General features: G+C 33.8%; 2 protein-coding genes and 1 long non-coding RNA gene across 4 annotated transcripts in view; 2 read left to right on the forward strand and 1 right to left on the reverse strand.

Moving 5' to 3' along the window:
• Window positions 1-26068, forward strand: part of LOC139099844 (uncharacterized) — a 95411-nt gene that overhangs the window by 12213 nt on the left and 57130 nt on the right. The window contains exon 2 of the long non-coding RNA XR_011545369.1: window positions 13659-13682. This is a non-coding gene — a long non-coding RNA (uncharacterized lncRNA). The remainder of the gene's footprint in view (window positions 1-13658; window positions 13683-26068) is intronic.
• LOC139099852 (leucine-rich repeat-containing protein 15-like) lies at window positions 873-2546 on the forward strand. The gene is made up of 2 exons (XM_070652397.1): window positions 873-1804; window positions 1988-2546. Exons 1-2 carry the CDS (start codon window positions 913-915, stop codon window positions 2203-2205), a joined length of 1110 nt encoding a protein of 369 aa, XP_070508498.1. The 5' UTR covers window positions 873-912; the 3' UTR covers window positions 2206-2546.
• LOC139099879 (mite allergen Der p 3-like) lies at window positions 19291-20980 on the reverse strand. Of its 2 annotated transcripts, none has more exons than XM_070652429.1 (5): window positions 20844-20980; window positions 20420-20488; window positions 20041-20319; window positions 19698-19842; window positions 19291-19494 (listed from the first exon to the last, which is right to left on the reverse strand). In XM_070652429.1, exons 1-5 carry the CDS (start codon window positions 20961-20963, stop codon window positions 19316-19318), a joined length of 792 nt encoding a protein of 263 aa, XP_070508530.1. In that variant the 5' UTR covers window positions 20964-20980; the 3' UTR covers window positions 19291-19315. The 2 variants fall into 2 exon arrangements, with proteins under 2 accessions (XP_070508530.1, XP_070508531.1); XM_070652430.1 differs by having other exon boundaries at window positions 20840-20926.

Genomic DNA, 26068 nt, shown 5'->3' on the forward strand with positions numbered 1-26068 from the left:
CTTCCTTTCTTGTTTTAATCCGTTCCATGATAACATAACAGCCCTATTTAGTCATCGACTTCTGAAGTGTCAATAAAAAAATGTAAAATCTAATCAGTTCCTAGAAAAATATAAATAAATAATAATAACAACGTGTACAGTGCAGATAAGTTTGGAATCTATTGATAATGTTTAATGGACTGTAAACTTGTGTGTGTGTGCTGCTTCTAAATTTGGGAGGTTTCGATAGGAATTGGGTAACCAGAAATTTGACTCCGAAGCTGCAACCTTCTCATGATGAAAGCCGTCAATCCAAGGTTAAGCCACATAGTGGAACGGAGTCAAACAAGGATTTGGATATTGCAGGTTGCGTGATCTAATGAGAGAGCCCTGGCATCCCATATGCTTCTTAATACATTCCCTGACGTTTAAACTATGTGTCGGGATCAGAGTACTGGGCAACATAGAAATGGTGGCTATTGAGCCCGTTTTAATGCTGGCCGGGAAGCTACGTAAAAGTATAGAGTGAAAGACCATCTAAAGCACCTTGTCTGAAGGGTGGCAGCCCCAAAATCGTACTAAGGATGGTAAGGCATACAAAAGACCCTTTCCGAAATTAACTCGTTCAAGCAGCAGAAGAGGTACAGAAGGACAGTGGAACGAGATGAAGCTGGGAACGGAGGGGAATGAGAGTGGAGGGTGGACGGTTAGGTATGAGAAGATGGGATTCGGTTCCATCCAAGACCCTGCAAACTTGACTTACTCACACCTTTTGTTATCAATTTGACCAAATGAACCAAAAAAGCAACAACTTTCTCTAATCTTATCACTTACTTCCTTTGATTTATTGCAACTTATCGTGACTTAATTTTTATCAAATCGTGCATGTATTTCCACATTCTGTTACTAAAATTCACTCAATTCACATCAGTCATGGACATAAAAATTGCAATTTTGCTTCTAATTGCCGTCAGTTCCGTTTCATCCCAGGAATACATCTTCTGCCTGTATGGAATCATCAACAACACCTACACATGCAATTTTAACATCAATAATCCAGCTGGTAGGTTAGACTTCCCAACAATTGATGGATCACATGTTGCTGGATATACCGACAGTGACGTTAAAGGCATAACAACTGGATATATAGCATCAACTGCATTCCTACCGCCAATAATCTGCAATAAGTTCCAAAATCTCGAGACAATTACACTCAAGTCCATTGGACTTACGACAATACTAAATGGAGCACTTGATGGATGTCCGCTGGTCAGTTCCATTGACTTGTCCAGCAATGGAATTAAGCATTTTGATGAGGGTGTCTTTGTCAACAACAGCAAGCTTAATTGGCTGAATTTAGAAAGGAACAACATCACTGACTTACCTGCTGGGCTGTTCATGTCACTTGAGAATCTAACGGAACTAAGGCTGTACATGAATCAAATTTCTAACCTCAAAATTGAGTGGTTTAGAGGCCTGACAAGCCTGGAATTTGTGTATTTAGGGATGAATCAAATTCAAGACATTCCAGGCAATACTTTTAATAATTCAAGGCAATTAAGGCAGATCTGGATAGACAACAACAACCTGGAAGTCATACACTCAAATTCATTTGGAACTTTACCTGCTTTGACGGCTATGAACTTCATGTACAATCAAATTGATGCAATTGATGAGAGAATCTTGAATAAAACTGGAATAAACTTGCTGATCTTGACTAATAATGTCTGTAAGGATGGATTCTTTAGTGATGATACACCTGGAAGACCGGGTATGAGGACATTCTTTAGGGAATGCTTTGATAATTATGAGGAGCAGTTTCCAGGTGAGATATTGATATAAAAGGAGTCGTGATGGGGGTATATAGGATGCTGGGGCGTATCCATGTACCTTGCAGCTACTCTGGGGCTGCAAGCCTACAATTTGGAACTAAACCCTAAAATTCAATCAAACTTAACTTATTCTATTCCATTTTATGTCCAACTCAACCAATCCCATGTCAATTCAGCATGTATACCTGATAATTTGATGGAACGAGTCTGTAAGCTTGAGGAGGAAAACATCGAATTGTCAGCAAGAGTATCAGCATTAGAACAAGAAAAGGAGGAACTTGAGGTGAAATTTGAAGGACAAATCAAGTCCTTATTATCAGCAATTGAAGGCTTACAGAGTCAGATTGATGAGCTTAAGTCAGGAACAACTGTTGCAGTCACGCCAACAGATTAAAGGCAGTTAGTCTAATCATTACCCAATCCCATTCCAAACTCCCCAACTTCCTTAAACTCGCCAAACTCCCCAACTCCCCAATTCAACAACTCCCCAATTCCTCAACTCCCCAATTCCCCAAACTCCCCCCAGAACACTTAAAATTGCCTTTAAAAAAATGTAAATTTTTAATTGAAAAATTTCCTCACATTGTTCCGACTCAACAATATCCATTAAATAATGCTTCCTTTATACTCTGTTAACTTTTATGAGGTGCTCATATCAGAAATTCAATCAGATATGTAAATTTTATGGCTATGGCACTCAATATATATTAATAAAAATTTCAATCTAGTTTGTAAGTTGTTTTAAGATGATTTTGGGGATGATCTGGGATTTAAGGGACTGAAGATGGTGTTGGGGATGTGGGCATAACCTCAAAATTCTGGAAATTCAGATTCTAACCTCAAAAATTTAACCTCAAAATTCAAAAATTTTCTAGTTTCTAACCTCAAAATTCACCATTTTTCAAATTCTAACCTCAAAATTTTCAAAATTCTAACCTCAAAATCCGCCGTTTTGTAGATTCTAACCTCAGAAATCCACCATTTTGTGGATCCTAACCTCAAAATTCACCATTTTACAAATTCTAACCTCAAAATTCTTAAAATCCTAACCTCAAATTTCCAAAATTCTTCATTCTAACCTCACAATGTGAAGATCTTAACCCCTTGCCATTTACTTGATTATTCCATTCCTTCAAACTTCCTTAAATCTATTCACAACTTCCATCCATTCCAACTCCAATGTCTTCATTCATCTTGTGTATGTAAATCTTATCATTTTCACAATGCAAATTGTCACCAGTTAGTTATGACTATAAATAATTCCATGGTTTAACTTTCAATTTGCTGCTGTATATGAGGATATACAGCATATATCCAACATAATCTACATTTTCTATCCATTTAATTATGGATTGTTATATCTTATAAGATATGCTCATATATGGCACATGAAATTGCTCATGATAAGTGGAACGAATTTTGAATAAGATTCATGAGATGCAGGGTGGGGGTGGGGGGTAATGTGAAATATGAAGTGAATATGAAGTCATAATGTCGGCTGAGAAATGGAAGGGAAAATTCAGAATTTTTGAGGTTAGAATTTAAAAAATTTTGAGGTTAGAATTCACAATTTTAAGGTTAGAATATACAAAATGATGGCATTTTGAGGTTAGAATCTACAAAATGGCGGATTTTGAGGTAAGAATCTACAAAATGGTGGAATTTTGAGGTTAGAATCTACAAAATGGTGGAATTTTGAGGTTAGAATCTTCAAAATGGTGGAATTTTGAGGTTAGAATCTACAAAATGGTAGAATTTTGAGGTTAGAATCTTCAAAATGGTGGATTTTTGAGGTTAGAATCTTCTGAATTTTGAGGTTAGAATCACTAAAATCCACGATTTTGAGGTTAATTGACTACATATGTCTTAATCCACTTCATCTTATTCCTTAATTTGACAGCAATTTTCATAAAATCAAACATTTCCCTTATGACTGCATCCTTACATCCTGCAATATGCACAGAAAAACATCACAATTTAAAGTTGTTGAAGTTTAAAGAATAAAGCTTAATTTTAACAGTTCTGTTTGCATCCTGCATGTCAAGGATGTCGTGATGCATCCCAATGAAATTTAATAACAATTTCACCTGAAAAATCTGAGATTTTATATCGTGCTGCATGCGACTATGTTGGAGTTGAAAATACGAGAAAAAATGCAGGAAAATGAAGGTTTTTCGTGAGAAAATCCTGGGAAAATTAAGTGATTTTTTTATAGATGATGATGATTGTGACTGTCGTGTGGAATTATCAATGGGTTTAGGACTGGGATTTGCGGTTTGGGAGAATTTAATTGGAAATTTTTAGGTTAGGTTTGAAAATTTTTGAGGTTAGAATCTTGATTTTTGAGGTTAACATTTGAAAAGTTGTAAATTTTTGAGGTTAGACTCAGAAAATTTGAGGTTAGAATCCAAAATTTTGAGGTTAAGTTTGAAAGTTTGAGGTTAGAATTCAAAATATTGAAAATTTTGAGGTTAGAATTTGAATATTGAGGTTAGAATCTAGAAACTGGTGATATTTTGAGGTTAGAATCCGGAAATTTTTGGAATTTTGAGGTTAAAATTCAAAAAGCTGGCAAATTTTGAGGTGAAATTTGGAAGTTTGAGGTTAGAATTGAAAAAAGTTGTGAAATTTTGAGGTTAGAATCTTTAAATTTGGAAAATTTTAGGTTAAGTTTTTAAATTTTAAGGTTAGAATCCAAAAACTTGATTTTTCCAAAGCGCTTCCATCAAAAAAGTTTGATCCAAAAATGACATTACAACAACACACAAAACACATGTCTCGTTGCACATTCAAACAATATTTACTAAAGCTGCACATAGCTGCATAGTAATTGCTATGCAAAATCCATTTAATGAAGATAAATGCAGACTTTTATGCTTGAATTTTCAAAGCACGAATTCAAATATTGTTAAAAAAAAAAGTTCTATAAAAAATAAAGGAAAACAGCAACAACAACAACAATCAAGTTACAAAACCGAGCAGAAGCTGAAGCACTTATGGAAATGATTATTATTCTGAACATGATGAATAAAATTTTGTAATGGAAGCATAATCCGTTTGCATAATTTTCATTGATATGATCAGCAGTGCTCGTGATTGTTGTTGTTGTTGTTGGTGTTGTTTTTGGGGATGTTTACTGCGAATTTGAATTTTAAAGCTGATTTTTAGGTACTTTAGGTTGTTTTTTGAAATCTAACCTCAAATTTTGGATCTTTACCTCAAAATCTAGCAAAATTTTAAAACCTAACCTTAAATTTCCAGATTCTAACCTCACATTTTTACAAATTTCCAACTTTAATCTCAAAAATTCTGAACTTAACCTAAAAATTTGACATCTTTTTGGATTCTAACCTCAAAATTTCAAAGATTTTCTGATTCTAACCTCAAAATGTTTGACTTTTTTGAATTCTAACCACAAATTTTGAACTAAAACCTCAAATTTTTTCCAAATTACAGAATCTAACCTTAAAATTTTACACGCTTTCTTGATGACATAAAAAGACACCAAAAAACACCTGCAAAATATTCGTATCCTTTCCATGCCAAAATACAGTTCAGAAGAGAAGTAAACAGAAGAATTCTTATTTTTATAGTCATTAGTGCAGAATTCTCAAGTTGCATGACAAGCAAGGAAAATGGAAGTAAACATTTTTTTTGGCATGTGTGACATGATGATATGTTTGCTTACAATGTTCATTTCCACTATAATTACTACATGGAATGCTGCACAAAATTGGTTTTACTTTTTTTTGGTGATGAAAATTGAATTTTTTTTCAATTTTTTATTATCTTGTCCATTTGGGATTTTTTGAAGTTAAAATGTAGATAATTTGGAGAATTTTGAAGAAAATTTTAAAGTTGCGTACCCCCTTTTCATAGTTGTGTACCCCTTTTTCATAGCTTTATACCCCTTTTTCATAATTATGTTCAACTTTTGGACAATTTGGCAACTTTTTGGAGGTTTTGTATATCATTAAATAGTAGCATACCCCTTCTGATTGTTGTGTACCCCATTCTGATACTTTTATACCCCTTCTGGTAATTGCACACCCCTCCCAAAATTGGAAAAATCCATATTAAAGCTAATTTTTCCATAAATTTTCTACAAATTCCATTTCAACAATCAGAAAAATCTTCAATTCCAGCTTCTTTTTTTTCATACTCAAAATTTGAATATTTTGACTACCCTTTGAACTTTTTTTCATTTTTTTATTTATTTCCGCTCCCCTTTTTGCTAATTCAACAGCAAATTTTTCTATCAATCTTCACAGTTGGATAACAAATTTCATGCTGCGTACGATATTCAAACGAGCCATCAAGCTTCTGCGAATTGATATCAAAAGGAATTGACATAAAATTGTGTGTATTTTGGGGTAGGTGGGGTAGGCAGGGTACTCAACTAAGTATGCAAAAACCATAAAAATTGCTCAATTTAAATTCAATTTACACTCAAAAAAAAAAGTTTAATTCAATTACGATCATTAGCAACATCATTAACAGCATCAACAGCACAGCTCATAAAAAAAGTTTCTTTTTTTGCACTTATTTTCAGTCTGCATGAAAAGCTCATTAAGGAAAAACTTTTTTTAAATTGCTTCATATGCTATCGATAATTTTTAACTTACTAAATTGTTGTTCTTGGTGAATTTTGAATTTTAAAGGGGAATGAAGGTATAGGACAGGGGTGTGAAACTATGAAAAACGGGGATACACAACTATGAAAAGGGGTACACAATTATGAAAAAAAAGGGGTACGAAACTATAAAAAATGGTACGAAACTAAGAAAAACGGGACACAGCTATAACGATGGGGACACAAAAAGGAAAAAGGGGTACACAACTGTGACAAGGGGATACACAAGTATGGAAAAGGGATACACAACTATCAAAAGTTGTACATAAAAGGGGATAAAAAAAGAAGAAGAAAAATGGGGTACAAAACTATGAAAAGATTTATACAATTTTTTTAAAAGGGGTACACAACTACCACAAAAATCCATAATTTTATCAAATAATCCCCAAAATTCTTCATTTTCCTCCTCAATTTTCCAACAATTTTCCCAAAATCCTCAACTCTATTAAACAAAATTAATTAAATCTCTAAATTTTTATGTATTTATTTAATTATTTTATATCATTGAATAGATCCGAGTTTATAACGAGTAATAATTAAGGATATTAAAAAGTCTCTCTTTTTTTCTCAGAAAATATTGACTCAAAATTACTTTGAAGTTTTTTCAGCTTTGATAGACAGACTGTAACAGTTTTTTGAGTAATTTTTTGGAAGGCTTTGTTTAACTAAGTTGATTAAATAATAAAAATTTGGGTATTTTTTAAAAATAGGTGGAGTTCAGGGGTGGACAACCTTTGTGTCATGGCACTCTTTGGTGATAAGAAATGATTGAAGTCGTACATAGCGTGCGGTTTGTGGCATTTTGGGGACGAATTATGAAATGACATACAGGTTGAGCACCCCTGGACTAACTATTAATCAGTATTGTCCATACTATGGTCCATGGCACTCTAGTTTGCTGTCATAGATGGTTGAAAATGCCATGAACCGTACACTGTGTGCGGCTTCTGTCGTGGCTTACAATCAAGCTGTCCCGCAGCCCCCAGGTTGGCAACCCCTGTCCCTAATCCCCCCTCCACCTTAAAAAATTCATAATCTTTTGTCATAAAAATATCTCAATTTAATACCGAAAAAAAATTTCAAATTGCTTCACAACCCAGTAGGCTTCATCAAGTTCAAAAAGGAAAACAAAAGAGACGAAGGCAGGCATGACGTGCAGGACATAAAAAGAATAATCGCCATCATGATGACATTTAAATTAAGATGAAATTCAATTTTTTTGTCTTTTTTTATGAATTTGATGTCATTCAAATTTGTTATTTTTTAAAATTGAGGATTTTGTGGATGGAAATTGGAAGCAATTGTTAGAGTTGATGGGTCTTTTGGAAGGGATTGACTAGGAAATTTTGAGGAATAATGGATGAATATTGAGAAATTTTAATTAAATTTGATCAAAATAGATAGGAAATGTTCTTTGAATTGAGGATGTAGGCACGTTTTGGAGGTTAATCCATCTTTTTTTAGACCATTTGATAAATTTGTTTAGGATTTTTGAGAAAAGAGTCCAGAAAATCCATCAAAAAGCTATCCAGAATAGCCCAATGTTGATTAAGTCAACAAAAATCAAGATCCAGACCGGCGTTGCTCTGACTTGGTGCTAGATTTGCTAGATTTAATTTTGGAATCCAAGATCACAGATTGAATTTGACTCGAATTTCATATAGAGCCCAGTCGACTTAAGTCTCTGTTGCAATATAGGTCTCGGCTCGGACACTATCTTGGTCTTGGTTTCCGTCCCGTTCACAGTATCAGTCTCGATTACGATTCTAATACCGATCACGTTCTTGAAAATTCATCGAAACCGAGACTTTGGGATACCCCACTAAATACATGACTTGACAGTCTTGTCCAATAAATATTATTTGAAAATGAAATTATATATGGCATGATTTTGATAAAAAAATGACCAAATTAATTGTCAGCATGATCAAAAAGAGAAGCTTTTGTTTTTGAATTTAATTATAAATTTTTTTTGAATTATGACACAAAAAATTGTTGGTTTTTTATTGTATATTCATGACAATATCAACATATATGCTTGATCAAAAAAGAGAAGTTTGACACGATGACGACCAAAGAACTCATGGAAGGGAGCTGTTGATAGAGACTGTGTTGAATTTGGTAATAATAATTGAGAAACTCTAGCTAGATGCAAATTTGGAAGCAATAGAGCCATTTTCAGGAAGTCAACTTGAATTTACACAGTTTAGTCAACTTTTTTCATTAAAAATCCAAGCCAACTTTGAGTTCGGCTTTTACTGACTTTTGAAGTAGGCTTTGGATCACAAATTGATCTGTATGGTCAGTGATAGAAGCGTATTTTGAGGGGTATGGGGTTTGGGGGACAACTCAATGAATCCTACATAGGGTAGGCTTACATGGTCTAGTAAATCCTTTAATATTCACGACGTTAAAACTGCAAAGTTCAATTTTGGGAAGGGAAAATGGGCATTGAGGGCATGTGCATCTCTCTGAATATTGGTAAATGTCTTTGTGCCTTGAATAACTGCTTCAAAATGTATTAAATTGAGTAGCTGAATCCAAAATTTTGTATGAACATTTGACACATCTTGCCTTACAGTCTATCCACATCTCCTGAATTCTCTTAAATTCACAAATATTCCCAAAACATCCATCAGCATCCATCAATAATCCTCAAAAAATTCACTTCCATTTTTACATTTTTTTTTCAGTTCCTTTAAAACATGTCAGCAGCTTTTATTGATGCGAAAACTTTTCCTTATTTTCCTTACGTTTTTCACGATAAAAATGCTTGGAAAATGCTCGAGAAAATAAAATAAAAAAGTTTATGTTTTTTGTAGCTAAATTTCAGTATTTTTTTGTGTATGCTGTACTCATGCTGTAATCAAGCTGTACTTAAAGTTTGAATACATTTTGTGGCGACGATAATTTTTTGGTTCCTTAATTTTTTTTTTTGGGTATGTTTGGCATTTTATTGCTGTAAATGAATGTGATTGCTGTGTGTTATGCTGCATAGGTGGATGTATGTGAAGCTATGAGATAGGTGAGAAGGAGTTGATGGTGATGATGATGACTGTGGAATTGCTGTATTTTGAGGATATTAAGGATATGCAGCTCAAGAGCCTCAAAAGCTGTAAATTTAAGAAGAAAATTTGTTTTTTTTTTTATTAATGTTTATTTATTCCTCAAAATTCTCAAAAAAGCTCTTAAAGAGTACAAAAAGCTCTAAAAAAATTAAATTTAATATTCAAAAAAGCTTTCAAAAAAAGCTCTCAAAAAGCTTACACGAAGTTCAAAAAATCACAATTTAATGTCTAAAAAAAGCTCACTAAAAGCTAAAAAAGCTCTCAAAAAGCTCCTAAAAATATCAAAATTCACAATTTAATGTTCAAAAAAGCTCACTAAAAGCTCTCAAAAAATTATCAAAAAATCAAAATTTAGTGTAAAAAAATCAGAAGCTACGAAAAAGCTCTTAAGAAACTCAAAAATTTTCAAAAAATCTCATTTTAATGCCCAAAAAAAAGCTCATAAAGAAGCTCTCAAAAATGCTTTCAAAAAGTCAAAAAAATTCTCAAAAATTCACAATTTAATGTTCAAAAAGCTCACTTAAAAGCTCCCGAAAAAGCTCTCAGAAAAGCTAATCCAAAAGCTCTCTGAAAAGCTCATCCAATAGGTCTGTGTCTACAAAACATAGGCTCAAATAATTGTTGATGACTAGGCAATATTAAGTCATAATTGATAAAATGTGCAACATCGACAGTTGATGTGTCTAGTTTTGAGGAACTTAAAGTTAAAATATCAAATTTTCCAGCATTAAATCCAGCAACAGCACGTCGATTTTTGCTTGCTTTACGACATCCAATGATGGGTGAAACGGAAGCTCCAATTTTATTTAATTTATATGCCAATAATTTGGCAATTTCATCTGTTGCTGTTAGAATGACTGTACGTGCTAAATGTCCTTGCTTCTCCTCAATATCCACTAAAATTCCAATTAAATCCTCATATTTGAGTGCCGGGAACTTGATGACTGTATAGAACCTCGGTCGTACTCTTATGTCCTCCATGCCTGCACTTCCTTAATGTTCCTTGATGTTGTTGTTGTAACTTGACTGTCAAACTTGATTCTGAATTATTTGGATGGACTTTTCAGGTCTTAAATATCAATTGAGATTCTCAAAAAAGTTTGCCGACTTTGTGGACATTTTGAGGAAAAAGTTTGGCACTTCCAGGTACACAAATGTCCACGTCAAAAATGTCCACGTCAAAAATGTCCACAAATATTTTGAAACTTTTAACGACATTTTTGGAGGATTTTTGGGGATTTTTGGGAATTTTTAGGCATTTTTGGGCATTTTTGGGAATTTTTGGAAGTGAATTCTTGAGGGGTATTGGGGGATATTGGGGGGTTAGGGGTTAAAAATCCCAAAATTCCCCCAGCCATGACCCAATTTCCCAAGAATTTCCACCAACACATGCAGCACATTCATGACATTTTCATGCTCCAATTCCGTCACATTCATCAAAAAACATGAAGGCACAAGCAGCACATCCCATCCGTGTCATGTCACCTTACATTGACTTTATTAAATTTTTCCTCATTTTCCACATTTTCATCTGTTTTCATTTCATATCCAGCACGACAGTTCCCGGATATAAATTTTCATTAACATTTACGCAGTAAACAAGACACGGGAAGCAGTTGCTGTCATTTTTGGTGCTGCACGGCAACACATGTTGCGTAGTAAATTTTAATCATTGATCCACATAACTCAAATTGAGTTGGAACTGCTTTTATGGGCATGATTAAGGATTTAGAATTTAAAATTCTGGATTTTATGAGAAAAACGCGTTAAATTCCGATACTTTCAGAGAAAATACGCGAGAATCGCGCTCAAAATTTTAAATTTTTGGAGAAAATTCAAAAAAAATCTGAAATTTTGGAGAAAACTGCGCTCGAAATGGGAATTTTTAGAGAAAAATGCGCTCAAAATGTTAAAATTTGGAGAAAATCGCGCTCAAAATTGTGAATTTTTGGAGAAAATCGCGCTCAAATTATGAATTTTTGGAGAAAACTGCGCTCAAAATTGTGAATTTTTGGTGAAAAACGCGCTCTATTTGTGACAAAATTTGAAAATTTAGGAGAAAATTGCACTAAAAATTGGAATTTTTAAATACTTTTTGAGAAAATCGCGCTCAAATCCGACTTTTCCCAACCACAATAACCACGCTCACCTTCCCATCTCCCCATCTCCCCATTCCAACCCCATTACCCATTCCTAATTATGAAAAATGCACAAAAAAAAAGCAGTAAACTAAAGAAAATTTCCAACAAATCCAGCAACAAAAAGCAGCAAGGATGATCAAAGGGATAAAGCAACAATGCACAGGATATGGATATACATATGCAGCATAAGCAGATAGAAGAAAAAAAAGTAAGCAGCATAAATAAGCAGCATAAAAATGAAATTTATTGAGTGGAATGTTCACTGAGTTGGAAATTCAGTTCCAAAAAGACTTTTGGAAGTGCTTCAAACTTTTTTTTTTTTTTGATTCCTGCCTGGCAAGTGCCAACACACATGTGCGACATTAAGTGCCATAAAAGGCAATGATGCATGCCTGTTTAAGAAGATTTAAATGCTACGCAGGCTGTGCATTCAAGGAACTGCTCTGATGGCTGATTTGAGGGATGTTAAGGAATTGTGAAGGAATTCAACGTAAGTAGAGCATGACGTCATGTGAATGACATGACTGTGAGGTGGATTTGAATATTTTATGGACTTTTTTGAGGTGAAATTGAAGGTGGAATTGGTGAATTATGGATGGATGTGGTGTGCAGAGGGTTATTGGAAGCAGTGTTGGACTACAAGTGGAACTAGGACAGAATAGGGTGTAGAAACATAGGATACCCCTCCCTACCCCTCTCTATCCCTCCTTATCCCCCATACCCCTCAATACCTTTCAAGAATTCACTTCCAAAAATGTCCAAAAATGTCCAAAAATACCCAAAAATGCCCAAAAATCCCCCAAAAAAGTCGTTAAAAGTTTCAAAATATTTGTGGACATATTTTTGACGTGTAATTGTGTACCTGGAAGTGCCAAACTTTTTCCTCAAAATGTCCACAAAGTCGGCAAACTTTTTGTGAATCTCAATTGATATTTAAGACCTGAAAAGTCCATCCAAATAATTCAGAATCAAGTTTGACAGTCAAGTTACAACAACAACATCAAGGAACATCAAGGAAGTGCAGGCATGGAGGAGATAAGAATACGACCAAGGTTCTATACAGTCATCAAGTTCCCAGCACTCAAATATGAGGATTTAATTGGAATTTTAGTGGATATTGAGGAGAAGCAAGGACATTTAGCACGTACAGTCATTCTAACAGCAACAGATGAAATTGCCAAATTATTGGCATATAAATTAAATAAAATTGGCGCTTCCGTTTCACCCATCATTGGATGTCGTAAAGCAAGCAAGAATCGACGTGCTGTTGCTGGATTTAATGCTGGAAAATTTGATATTTTAACTTTAAGTTCCTCAAAATTAGACACATCAACTGTCGATGTTGCACATTTTATCAATTATGACTTAATATTGCCTAGTCATCAACAATTATTTGAGCCTATGTTTTGTAGACACAGACCTATTGGATGAGCTTTTGAAAGAGCTTTTTGAGAGAGCTTTTAAGTGTGCTTTTTGAGAGCTTTTTAAGTCATTACATTGTGATTTTTAGAGAATTTTTCGCGAGTTTTTTGAAAGTTTTTTGTGAACTTTTTGAGAATTTTTGTGAGTTTTTTTTGAACATTAAATTATGATTTTTTGATAAGTTTTTGAAAGCTTTTTTGAGCTTTTTGAGAGCTTTTTTGAACATTCAGTTGATTTTTTGAGAAATTTTGAGCTTTTCTGATCTTTTTTGAAAGCTTTTTAGGATTTTTTGATTATTTTTCAAAAACTTTTTAGATGCTTTTTGAGCTTTTTTGTGAGCTTTTTGATAATTTTTCGAGAACTTTTTTAGATATTAAATTGTGATTTTTTGAGAATTATGTTAAATAAAAAAAAGAGTAAAGATTAAAAATAAGTTTTTTTTCTTAAAATCCTGCCGGAATCTGAACTAAATTAAGGGTTAAGAGCCTTTAATTCCTAAAAATCCTAATTCAAATTGTAAAAAACCGTTAAAAATTCTTCCCAAAAATTCTAACAAAAATTTCAATTTTTTCTATCTTTCCAGATTTAAAATTGCCATAAAAATTGGGTGAGTTAACTTTAAACTTTTACATAACCTCAAATAAGCTTCAATTTTCAATACATTTACATGTCAAATAAATAATGCCAATCCAAGTCTGTGAGTGGCAGTCGACATTACACTCATAAAAAAAGTTGAATGAATAAATTAAAAAAAAAGTGTGGGAAAAAATTGATGAAATATGCGATAAAATTAATTGACTTTTTTTTTTATTATTCATAGTGTTATTGACTGTGAGTGCTGTTCTGTAGTAGTTCAGACAAGTGTCAATGCAATTAAGTTAGTTGAATTGTACGAGTGGATGTTGAGTGGTTTTTTATTGGAATTGTATTGAAATCAGGCATTCAATTTTGAATGGGAAAAATATGGAATTTTGTCACAATCAAGTCAACTTGAGTCAAGTCAGCTTGAGTCAAGTCAACTTGAATCAAGTCAGCTTAAAGCTTCAGGGCAAAGTCAAGTCAGCTTGAAGCAAGCCTCAGGACAGAGTCAAGTCAGCTTAAATCCCCAGAGCAATCATGTCAGCTTGAAGCCATAGAGCAGAGTCAAGTCACCTTGAGTCAAGTCAACTTGAGTAAAGTCAACTTGAGTCAAATCGACTTGATTCATCAGTTTTAAACTTTCCGACGCAATCCTTAATGCTGAATTTAAAGCCATAAAATCCCATAAAGACACTCACCTATCCGAAAAAACTTTCTCAATTTTTCCCACGAAATTTACTTAAATATTCACACACAAAAAAGAATGTTGATTTAATGTGAAGTGATGCTTCAAGCTATGAATTTCATGATAGAGAGACTCTAAGAACAATAAAAAAAAAGAAGTATTCACAGACATTCAATTGTCGATGGAATAATTTGTTGTGAAAATATTTGCATAAAAATGTTCAAATATCCTCCGTCGATAGATATTAAGGGATTATGTAGAGTGTAAGGATTAAGTGTGATTTAAGTTTGAAGAATTTAATCAATTTAAGGAAATTTTTATGGGAATGGGCAATTTGAAGAGAAAAAATCTAGTACATTTTGAAAAATCTAGTACCATTTGGAAAAATCTAGTACAAAATTGACAAAATCTAGTACGATTTTTCTAAAAATCTAGTACATTTTCTTCAAAATTTAGTACAATTTACTCAAAATCTAGTACAATTTCCACAAATTCTAGTACAATTTTTTCAAAATTCTAGTACAATTCACTTAAAAATCCATTACATTTTCCTCAAAATCTAGTACAATTTACCAAAAATCTAGAAAATTCCAAAAAAATCTAGTACAATTTTCTCAAAAATCTAGTACAATTTACTCAAAATCCAGCTTCACTTCCTACATTTAAAGTTCAAGCATCCACAGCAAGCCTCTCCAAATCCCCTCCATTCATCATATACCCATCCGTAACATTTCTAGTGATTCAATAAGAACTCAAAGGAAAAAAAGAAGGAAAAAATAAATTGTCAAAGTGGAATAAAAAAAAAAGGAAGCAGCATAAAGCTGTAAAAGCAGCACCAATAGCTTCCGTTTTTATGCATTTCGTGACATCAAAAGAAATAAAAGAGCACTTCAAGTGTGAATATGAGGAGATTTTGTATTGATATATATGCAGCCGGGTTTGTTTGGTGATTTTGATGGGGATGCAACTTCCAGGTGGGAATGGGGGTAGTGATTGAACTTCCAGGTGGGTATGGGAATTGATGCAACTTTCAGTTGAGCTTGGGATTGACCAAACTTCCAGGTGGATATGGGATTGATTGAAGTTTCAGGTGGATATGGGATTGATTGAACTTCCAGGTGGATATGGGATTGATTGAACCTTCAAATGGGCTTGGGATTGACCAAACTTCCAGGTGGATATGGGATTGATTGAACCTTCAAATGGGCTTGGGATTGACCAAACTTCCAGGTGGATATGGGACTGATTGAACCTTCAAATGGGCTTGGGATTGACCAAACTTCCAGATGGATATGGGATTGATTGAACTTTCAGGAGGGCTTGGAATTGATCAAACTTCCAGGTGGATATGGGATTGACCAATCTTCCAGGTGGATATGGTTATTGACCAATCTTCCAGGTGGATATGAAATTGCATTAAGTCATCGCCCTGATCGCTCATCAACATAACCTCAAAATACTTTTTCACCATAACCTCAATTTTAGAAGTTCAAACTCCTCAAGTTCCCATACATCTCTCCACATCCCACCCATCACACAGCAAACAGCATTCAAACTCACTTTAAATTCTCATTTCATCGTATTTACGTTAAGTGTCGCACATAAAATAAAAAAAAAAAGTCTTTGATTGCATTTTAACTGTGACAATTTTTCTTCCTTTTCTTTACTGTATTTTTTATGAGAGTCGTTTTCAAGAAGCTCACAAAGTGCTTTTGGCGATTGAGCGATATATACTTTTATATTTTTGAAATGTTTGAGACAATGACGCTGTAAAAATAAAGGCCTTAAATGAGGCTTTAATGTGGAAAATAAAAATAGGGAAAATTTTTTTGTTGGGTATAAATGTGAAGGATTAGAATTTATGTGGTTATGATGATTAATACTCCAAGTCTCACGCTTCCTTATCTCTCACCCTGCTCTAGGTATTAAGTAATCGAGCCCCTTTACACCTGGAAGTTGAGATCCAATTTTTGATCAATTTAACAGTTGAATTTCAATAAGACTTCAAGTTAACTTCAAATTTTGACATAAAAATTTCAAATAACCTAAAAAAACTTCCAGGTGGATATAGGATTGAACAACTTCCAGGTGGATAAGGGATATTGACTAATTTTCCAAGTTTCCAAAATAAGGTATGGTGATTGTGTTTTTAGGTAGAAATGGAATTGATAAAGAGTTGATGGGACTTCCAGGTGGATATAAGATTGACTGAACTTCCAGGTGGATATAGGATTGCTTCAACTCAATGACCATATTATTGAATAATGACAATTTACATGTAAATAAATCACAAAATATCGAATACTTTTAATTACTTCTGTCAAGATTTACCCAACATAACCTCAAAATTCATTTTTATAACCTCAAAAATCAACAATTTTTTTTTTTATTTTCAATTAACACAACCTCAAAGTTGCCTATTTATTTAAGGAAAATCAGTCGAAATTATTTACGTTGATGTGAATGAAGAATTGAGTCAATTAAAAATTATAATTAACATCAGTAAATCAGAGCTGAAATGCAAATTTTAAAAAACTTTTAATTAAAAATTAAAATTCAGTGAAAATGAGAAAATGCGGAAATGGCTGGATTTAACGCATTGCTTGGTTTGTTTAATTTTTACTGTTTATTTTCATTTCTCTGTTTCGTTTGCTTGTTACGAGTAGGGGGGATTGGAGTAATGAGGATGTGACAATTTGCAAGTGGGAATTTTGAGGTTATGGTGAAGAAAGTTTTGAAAATTTGAGGTTAGAATGCAGAAAAAGTTCATTTTTGAGGTTAGAAACCAAAAAAGCTTGGCATTATTTTGAGGTTAAAATCCAAAAAAGACTGGCAAAATTTTGAGGTTAGAATCCAAAAAAGCTCTCAAATTTTGAGGTTAGAATGCAAAAAAGTTCAGTTTTTGAGGTTAAAATCCAAAAATCTCTCAAATTTTGAGGTTAGAATCCAAAAAAGCTTTCAAATTTTAAGGTTAGAATCCAAAAAAGCTTTTAAATTTTGAGGTTAGAATCCAAAAAAGCTCCTTTTTTGAGGTTAGAATTGAAAATGAAAGGAAAAGTGGAAGTAAATCTGATAAAGATCAACATAATCCATAATAAAATCAGTGTATGCTCTACATAACAGCATAAAAGCTGTAGATTTAAGACAATAAACTTTGCAATCATCATCCAGTCGTGATTTGTAAAGGAAGTACAAGCGTAAGCATGGGAAATGTAGGAGAAAATTGCATGCAATATTTCATAAGGTTATCACATCCATATGCTGTACAGTACTTTATTGTTTATGCTGTCTTTCTTTCCCTTTTTTTACTTCCTTTACATTTTCCCACTGCTGAATTTGTGCTGCTTGTGCTGCTCGAAATACAATAAAAATAAAAACAAAAACAATTTTTTCGAGAAATCTTTGAAATAAATTTTTAAAATTTATGTTTATTTGCTCTTGCTGAACTCATTCTGGTGCTTTTTTTTAAGGAACTGAAAATTATGAGAAATTGTGAAAATGGCACCCAAAAATTGGAGTTTTACAACTTAACATTATTGATTTATTTGGCATTTTATTTATTGTTGATACTTATCGAATCTATAATATTTCATATTTTAAGGTTATGTTATGGACAATAACCTCAAAATAATTTTAACCTCAAAAATTGAAATTTTTTTTGGATTTTAACCTCAAAATTTGAGAGCTTTTTTGAATTCTAACCTCAAAAATTGACAACTTTTTTGGATTCTAACCTCAAAATTTTGCCAAGCTTTTTAAAATTCTAACCTCAAAAATAGACAGCTTTTTTTGGATTCTAACCTCAAAATTTGATGGTTTTTTGGATTCTAACCTCAAAAATAGACAGCTTTTTTTGGATTCTAACCTCAAAATTTTGTCAAGCTTTTTTGGGATCCTAACCTCAAAATCCGTTATAACCTCCAAAAAGCCACAAAACAGTAAAATTCCACACTTTCATCCTCCTCAGTCGGAACCAACAGTTGAGCATATTTCACGTTGTGTTATTTACAATTCTGGCCACAAATGCAATTGTCGGTTATAATTTGTTAATCTACTCGACTCGCAAGTTAAGCTGCATGCAAATATGAACAAATTTTCTTCATAAATATTAAATTAATGCTAATTATATGCAGCACAGAGGAACAGAGACCTAAAAAACATGAATAAACTTGTGAGAAAATTAAGTTAAAATTTTTTTCATGAATTTGTTGAACATTGTAAGCTATTGTGAGGGACAGTTGGGGAATTTTGATGATTTTTTATGAATTTATCTCAAAAAATGACTGAAAATTTATCAACTACTGACTGATCGTCTTCAAATAATTGCGTGTATATTGTTAATAAAGCTATAAAGGTGATTAATGTCTGTTCTTATCTATTGAGGATTATGGCAATGAAAATATAAATTTTTATTATTCTTAATTTTGTATTTTTTTCTGGTGTTTTTTTGGGAATCACCTTTAAGGTTTGATTAGATTAGCTGGGTTTTGATATATTTTGGTGATTTTATGGATGTATCAGAACTGGTATAAATTGGTTTAGGTATAAGGGAGTATCCAAGGGTGACTCTCTAAGCTTCCAATGACCTCTATTCCAGCTATGCTCCTTCTTCGCTTCTTCACTTAGTTTGTTAGCTGTATTGCTCAATTATGAACCATGGTTAGTCACTGGAACCGGTTTCTTGGACTTCCACGGACATCCTTTCTTCCAGGGACATTCTATCCTCTTCAGATAGTCAAAGCTATCCTATGCTCCTCCATTCCACCTAATCCTACGTACACACGGAATGAAGGCGGAGTAGTTTAGGCAGGATACGCTTAAATAGGCCTGTACACTCATATAAGACACTAATTCCTGCTAAGCTGCTCAACACAATTCCAAAACACAATTATTTCACAAGAAATTCTCAAAAAAATCCTTCTTTATTGATCCACAGTTCACATCCCTACAAACTCAATCCTCAATCATCTCCTGCATCATAAGCTCAAAAACATATTCAATCCCAAACTGACGCCAGTTTTCTCTCGAATCCAGTCAATATAAGGTCCAATTTGTGTAAAAACTGATACATAAGGTGGCTGTAAGCATATTGAGTACATCCATGATGATGATGCGATGTTGACGCCATTGACCAGAAGTGCACCGCCTCCATCTCGTGAAAATTGATAATAGATTATTAGAATTGATTTAAAATTGAAGCTATGTGGACAAGGAACGGAGGCTTTGAGACAAGAAACTGAGGCCTGCAGCCATGGACGAACTGTAAGGTACAGCCTGAAACAGGTCTGTGTATCTAAAATGGAGGAATTGCATGCAAAAATCCCGAGCAACCCATCATCAGAATCTAAAAATACTTATCTTTACAAACTCGAGAATTTCCTCCAATTGGACCAGCACAAATTTGTGTTGGATGTACTTTTGCATTCATTATTGGGGTGCAATCATTAGCTGAATATAGTTGGAAGTCTACTTTTTGTAGGGTTGTAGTTAAGTCTCCATATGTCTGTGGAAGAATTGGTTAATTAGGGTTTGAAGGGACTGCAAGTCTGAAGTCTGGATTCCAATAGAAGAGCCGTTTTAGTTCGAACATCCAAAGTCCTGACAGCTTCGGTTTCTGACTTATTCTCGGTCTCGGTCCTGATTTCGGCATTGGTCCTAACCCTTAATACACCCCAAATTCATATGACTTCTAATTACTTACTGAGTTTTTACCCCAACCAGCAAATACAGCAGGCTTTCCCGTCGTGTATAAAGCTCCTTTCACAGCCAACTTCACTTTGAAATCAAATAATTTAATCTGCATCGGTGACTTTAACTTAATGACAGCAATGTCATGAATAAATGTGTTGCTGGCATTGAATCCTTCATGTATGATATACTTTTCAGCTTGAATTATGTTTGGACCTGTTGACCTTAGGTATGTTGATGAATGGAGGATGGTCAAGTCTGCTATTGGCTCATCTTTTATGCAGTTTGCTCCCTGATTTGAGGTTATTGATGGATTTAGAGTCTTGCCAGATTCCACATTTTTTAAAGAGTCGTAAATGGATTCGGGGTATTTAAAGCAGGTTAATACTCACTGTAAGGATCCACCACTCATTAATAATCGTCCCTGCACAAGCATGGCCATTAATTGTCCTTACAGACACCTTTTAGATTAATATGAGAATTATCAGAGGCTGGTTTCTTAGCTTATCCGGGATATTCTACTCGAGTGGGCAGGGCTAACCTAGGTTACTCCACTCCATCCTGTCCTAAGTACTCTTGAGCTGAAGGAGTAGTGGGGTAGGTGATGTAGGTTAGAATAGCATTTTATATCCACAGATAATAGAATTGGATGTCCTGGACAGAGGGTAGAGTAGAATATCCCAGGTAGGCTAAGAAACCGGTCACAGAACTAGAAGTTGACTCGTATTTCGACTCTTAAACTCGATTCAAGTCAACCCAACTCCAAGTCAACTCCTAGCTCTCAAAAATCATTAAAATTGAATCAAAATTACCAACCAAAAATGAAAATTCTTCAATTGTTGCATCTGTTCCATTGACAATCCGTACTGTTCTGTCAACAGCTTCCGTAAATGAACATATTAAACACAAAATGAGACAAATTGATATAAAATTCATTGCTTATTGTTATAAATTTGATTAAAGACTAAATTGAGTGCTGAAAAATGAATTTTAATTGAATTTTTTGATAACAAAAATTTACCAAGAAAATTATAAAAAAATGTCATTATCGAATGTCTTGTCTATTGAGGATTTAAGCAATAAATAGGGAGTTTTAATATGATAACTAAGTGGATTTCGGGAGAAATTTGGGAGTTACTTTCCATATAAAGTGTGATAAGATTTATGACGATGGTTATTTAATTACATATTAAGATTTAAAGGAGTTTATAGATGTTTGGTGCATTTTAAAGTCATCCCACTAGTCAGAAGCTTACGAACCAGTGAAGGGCTTTGAGATGGGTAGATCATCAAACCCGTGACAACTTCATACTGGCGTGATAGCGAACAGAGTTGGCAGGACGCTAATTTGAAGTTTAAACCCACTGGAATCCAATTTAAGAATTCATTTCCAAAAATCGAATCCAGTACAAAGCCAGAGTCACGCCAGCATAGTGCCAAAGTTTGGATCGATTAACCATCTTGTGCTATTCGGGTCAGTCACAGCAATTAAGCAGCCCATAACCATAAAATTACTACATCATTGTAGTCATTACAGCTTGCAAGGTTATAAAAACAGCCAACCCAGTTTCTTATTTTTTAATAACGTAAAAGTATGTAAAAAGAAGAAATTTCAAATAATAGAAGCTGTTCCTTCAATCTGACACTAAATTTGCATCTTTATTAAAACTTTTCTTTTTGTTTCCTTTTTTAACCTTTAAAAAAAAGGGGAAATTTTTATTGTCATTTTTGTTGAGTTCATAAAAAATGTTGACAAAGAAAAGGTTTAAGGAAAAAAGGGAAAATGCTGTAAAATTGAGACTTAATGTCAATGGGATTGGGGTGGGGTTGGTGGGATTGGGTGGAATTTGGCTGAATTTCGGACGGAATTTTAACGGAGTTTCATCGTAATTTAGTCAGATTTTGGTCAATTTTTCCGAATTTCTGATTGATTTTCGTCAAACTTCGGATGGATTTCGGGCCAACTTCAGGTTAACTTCGGACCAACTTCGGCTAAACTTCCGTCAAATTTCGGCTGATTTCGGTCAAACTTTGTCATACTTCAGCTGAACTTGATATTGATTTCGTCCGATTTTTGCATGAATTTCTGATGAATTTTAGTCAAATTTCCGCCAATATTCGGTCAGAGTCCAATGAACCCAAATCCCAAGAACTGAATCAAAAATCACAAATTTCTCATCAAATCCAAATCACTTAATTTCAAATTCATTTCACATAAATCCCTCGAAAAAAAAAGTCATTTTAATCTTCAAGTACGTCTCCATCTCCTCATGTTCCTGACACGTTGACCTCTCAATAATTTTTCGTCCCTTTTTCTCACTTTTTTGTTAGTTCCTTCATAGCTTTTTCAAATATCCATTATGATTGACTTGATTATTTACTTAAAGGAATCTCAGCTTATAGTCGACTGTGGATGAATGGATGTCCACCGTATGGTGAAAATGGCTAAATTTATTCAAATTCTAATTTTCGGTCCGCTTCCTTTTTCCATTTGATTACCTTTTTTTGGTGCTGGTGCGTACGTGTCTTTTCGTTGCTATGCAAAATTGTGAATATCTTTGGACGATGAATTTTTTGTTGGAATTTACAAACTTGTTTCATTTACAATTTAATCTTCATACTGTCTCTGCAGATCAGATTGACTGAACCTATTTATTCTGCAACACCTTATAACAATTACTTTTTAAAAGACTTTAATAACTTTCCCGAGCTACACAATTTAATTTTAAAAATTGTGTCGACTGCAACATTAGAGCAACATCTGTGTGACATCAGTGCAACATGACTGCAACATAAAAGCTACATGACTACAACTTTTAAGCTTCTAAAATGCAATATTGAAGCCACATGACAGCCATATTGAAGACAACATGACAGCAACATTCAAGACCACATGACAGCAACACTAAAGACCACATGACAGCAACATTGAAGACCACATGACTGCGACATGAAAGCAGCATTGAAGCTACTTTAATACAAAATTGTGACTTTATAGCTGCAACATTGAAACCACTTAATACATATCACATTTAATGCCATGTTGCTCGGGTCAGCAACACTTTAACAACATCATCTACCTTCATTTAATCTCCCAAGCTTCATTTTTATACTAAAAATGCATTCAAAACCATTGTTTTTTTTTTGTTCTTTATTTTCTATCCGCAGCACCGTCTTTCATTATGCACAACTGCCATAAAATGCAATAAAAGTAGATTAAATACATTCTAGTACAACAAAAATAACAACAAAAAAAAGTGACTACGCAAGAGAGAAAAGCAACATAATTAAAATTAAATGGGATGGAAAGTAAAGGAACGTAAAGGAAATGAGAAAAGCAAGCAGGAAAAATAATCAAATGCTACAAACGATGCTGTATGGAATCGTGAATGAAGATGAAGAAGAAAAGACTTTTTTTTAAAGTAACTTGGGACATTTTCAAGTAAAAAATGGTATTTTGGGTAGGGGTGGGCATAAAGCGCATTTTGTGGGATTCAAAGGGGAGATTGGATGGGATGGGGGAGTTGAAGGGGATAGTCTGGTATTCGGCAGGTCAAAATGACTCAAAATAACCCAACCATAGTCAAACTGAGCAAAAATTGACCTAAAGTGCATCAAAACGACCCAACTGGACATCAACCCCAGCAACATAACCCAAACTCCCTCAATCCAACTCAAAATGTCAACCAGCCAACCACAACGAACAGTTCAACAAACAAAAGTCAATTTGCATGACATTATACCTCATTATCCCGTACACAATCATTCAATTAATCCCCAATGTAGCCAAGAATAATAAAAGTTGGGGTTTTGTGCAACAAAAGAGAATTGCTGCTAGGACATAATCATTATTGTTGTCTCAGCTTGCATTTTTTGTGAATGCACAACAGCAAAAAAATTCGATTTTAAAATTTAAATTGAGATGCAAGAGTCGTGAAATTTGGTTTTTGTGCTGCTTTTTTAGTGGATTTTATGCATTTTTACAAGATGATATGTAAATAATTTAAAAATAACCTCAAAATTTGCATATTAAATGCACGAGAACATTCAACCCCAGGGATTCAGTCAAGGGAGTGAAGAATATTATTTTGTAGTGCAACAGTTGCTCGCCATATTATTCTGGCAGTACAACAGTTGCTCGCCATATTATTATGGCAGTACAACAGTTGCTCGCCATATTATTATGGCAGTACAACAGTTGCTCGCCATATTATTCTGGCAGTACAACAGTTGCTCGCCATATTATTCTGGCAGTAAAACAGTTGCTCGCCATATTATTATGGCAGTACAACAGTTACTCGCCATATTATTTTGGCAGTACAACAGTTGCTCGCCATGTTTTTTGTAGTACAACAGTTGCTCGCCATATTATTTTGGCAGTGTTAATCTCTCCGTCCACCCTTACTACACTCTTGTCCATCCCCAAACACAGTTGGATACAATAATCTCATCATAATTTTCACTTAAATTGAGATCAAAATTAATGGCCATTGTTAATGAAGAAATTCCTTCATTTTCCTTCATAGAACTTTTTCATTTTGAATTTAAATCACTTCCGTTTCATGTGCACAATGGTGGAAAAAGTCTAAGAGGAAAATGAGGAAAATTTATGAAGATAAGGGCGAAGACGATTCAGTTTTCTTGGCACAGATTTGCATAAAAAAGAATAAAAATTTGCATTTAATAAACTCGAAAAGTCGTTTTATCATATTTGGGGGGCAATTTTGTGGATTTGTGTTGGGGTTGGGGGTTGAGGAGATTATGTTTAAGTGGATTGTGGATAATATTAAATTTTGAATTATTTATGGGATTTTATGGAGTAAATGTGATGATTTTAGTATGGAATAACCTCAAAAAATTCACAGATTGTCTGTTTACACCCCTCATCCTTCCCCTTTATCCCCTCAAACCCCCCATCTCCTCAAATTCACACCATATTCCCCAAAAAGCCATTAACTGTCTACAGTAAGCAAAAAAAGGAATCAAAATTTAGCTCACTTTTGTGGATTTACACCCACATCATATCAATGATCATTACCGAATTAATGATAACAATTCGATTTTATGAGCTGTTGAACATCTGAAACCTGTTGGAATGGCATTTTTTTGCTTCAATTTTTTTCCCTTCTTTCTCATTTCTTTTGTATTTGGATTCCTTTTGTTCTTTGCTTTTTATTCGTGTCTTAAAATAAAAGGTTTCATTTTTTGTAAGAGACATTACTTTAAGGCACGCAGCTGTGCTGATTGGGAATTATTTTTTGTGGTTAGCAACTGTTGCAGTGGGAATAGAAAATGTATTGATTAGCAAAATAATATGGCGAGCAACTGTTGTGCTGTAAAAAATATGGAGAGCAACTGTTGTGTTGCCATAATAATATGGCGAGCAACTGTTGCATTGCCATAATAATATGGTGAGCAACTGTTGTATTGCCATGATAATATGGCAAGCAACTGTTGTATTGCCATAATAATATGGCAAGCAACTGTTGTATCACAAAAAAAATATGGCGAGAAACTGTTGTATTGCCAAAGTTGCACGGCATATATTTCTCTGGGTCAACTTTATTTAAACCAAATACAAAATAAAATTTGCAACTGTAACAATACAACTTTTTTAATGAAAAATTCCCAATTCTCCATTTTTCATCTTATAACCTCAAATTTTTCAATCTGTCATACTAAATGCTGGAAATAAAATCTCATTTTCTCTACTAAATAAACAACACATGCTGCAAAAAGGCAACCAAAAATTCACTACAATACAACCAAATAAACCAAAAAAAAACTTTATCATTTCTGAATTCTCAAATGCTCAAAGCTCCAGTCAAAAATAATTTAAAGCAAAAATGTCATAATTCATACTGAAATCCATAACTGGCAACTGTTTGCAATAAATTTACTGAAAATGCTTGCATTTCTTATTCAATTTTGCATAATGGTTTCATTTGCTTGTGATGCTTGGTGTTTATTACGTTGCATTGGGTATTAAGCAGTGACAGCAACTGGGCAGGGTTGGAGTCAATGTGAATAAGGAGGGCAAC

This window comes from Chironomus tepperi, unplaced genomic scaffold (genome assembly GCF_022539635.2).
Source record: "Chironomus tepperi strain 1889 unplaced genomic scaffold, CSIRO-AGI_Ctep_v1 contig_486, whole genome shotgun sequence".
NCBI classification, from domain to species: Eukaryota; Metazoa; Arthropoda; class Insecta; order Diptera; family Chironomidae; genus Chironomus; species Chironomus tepperi.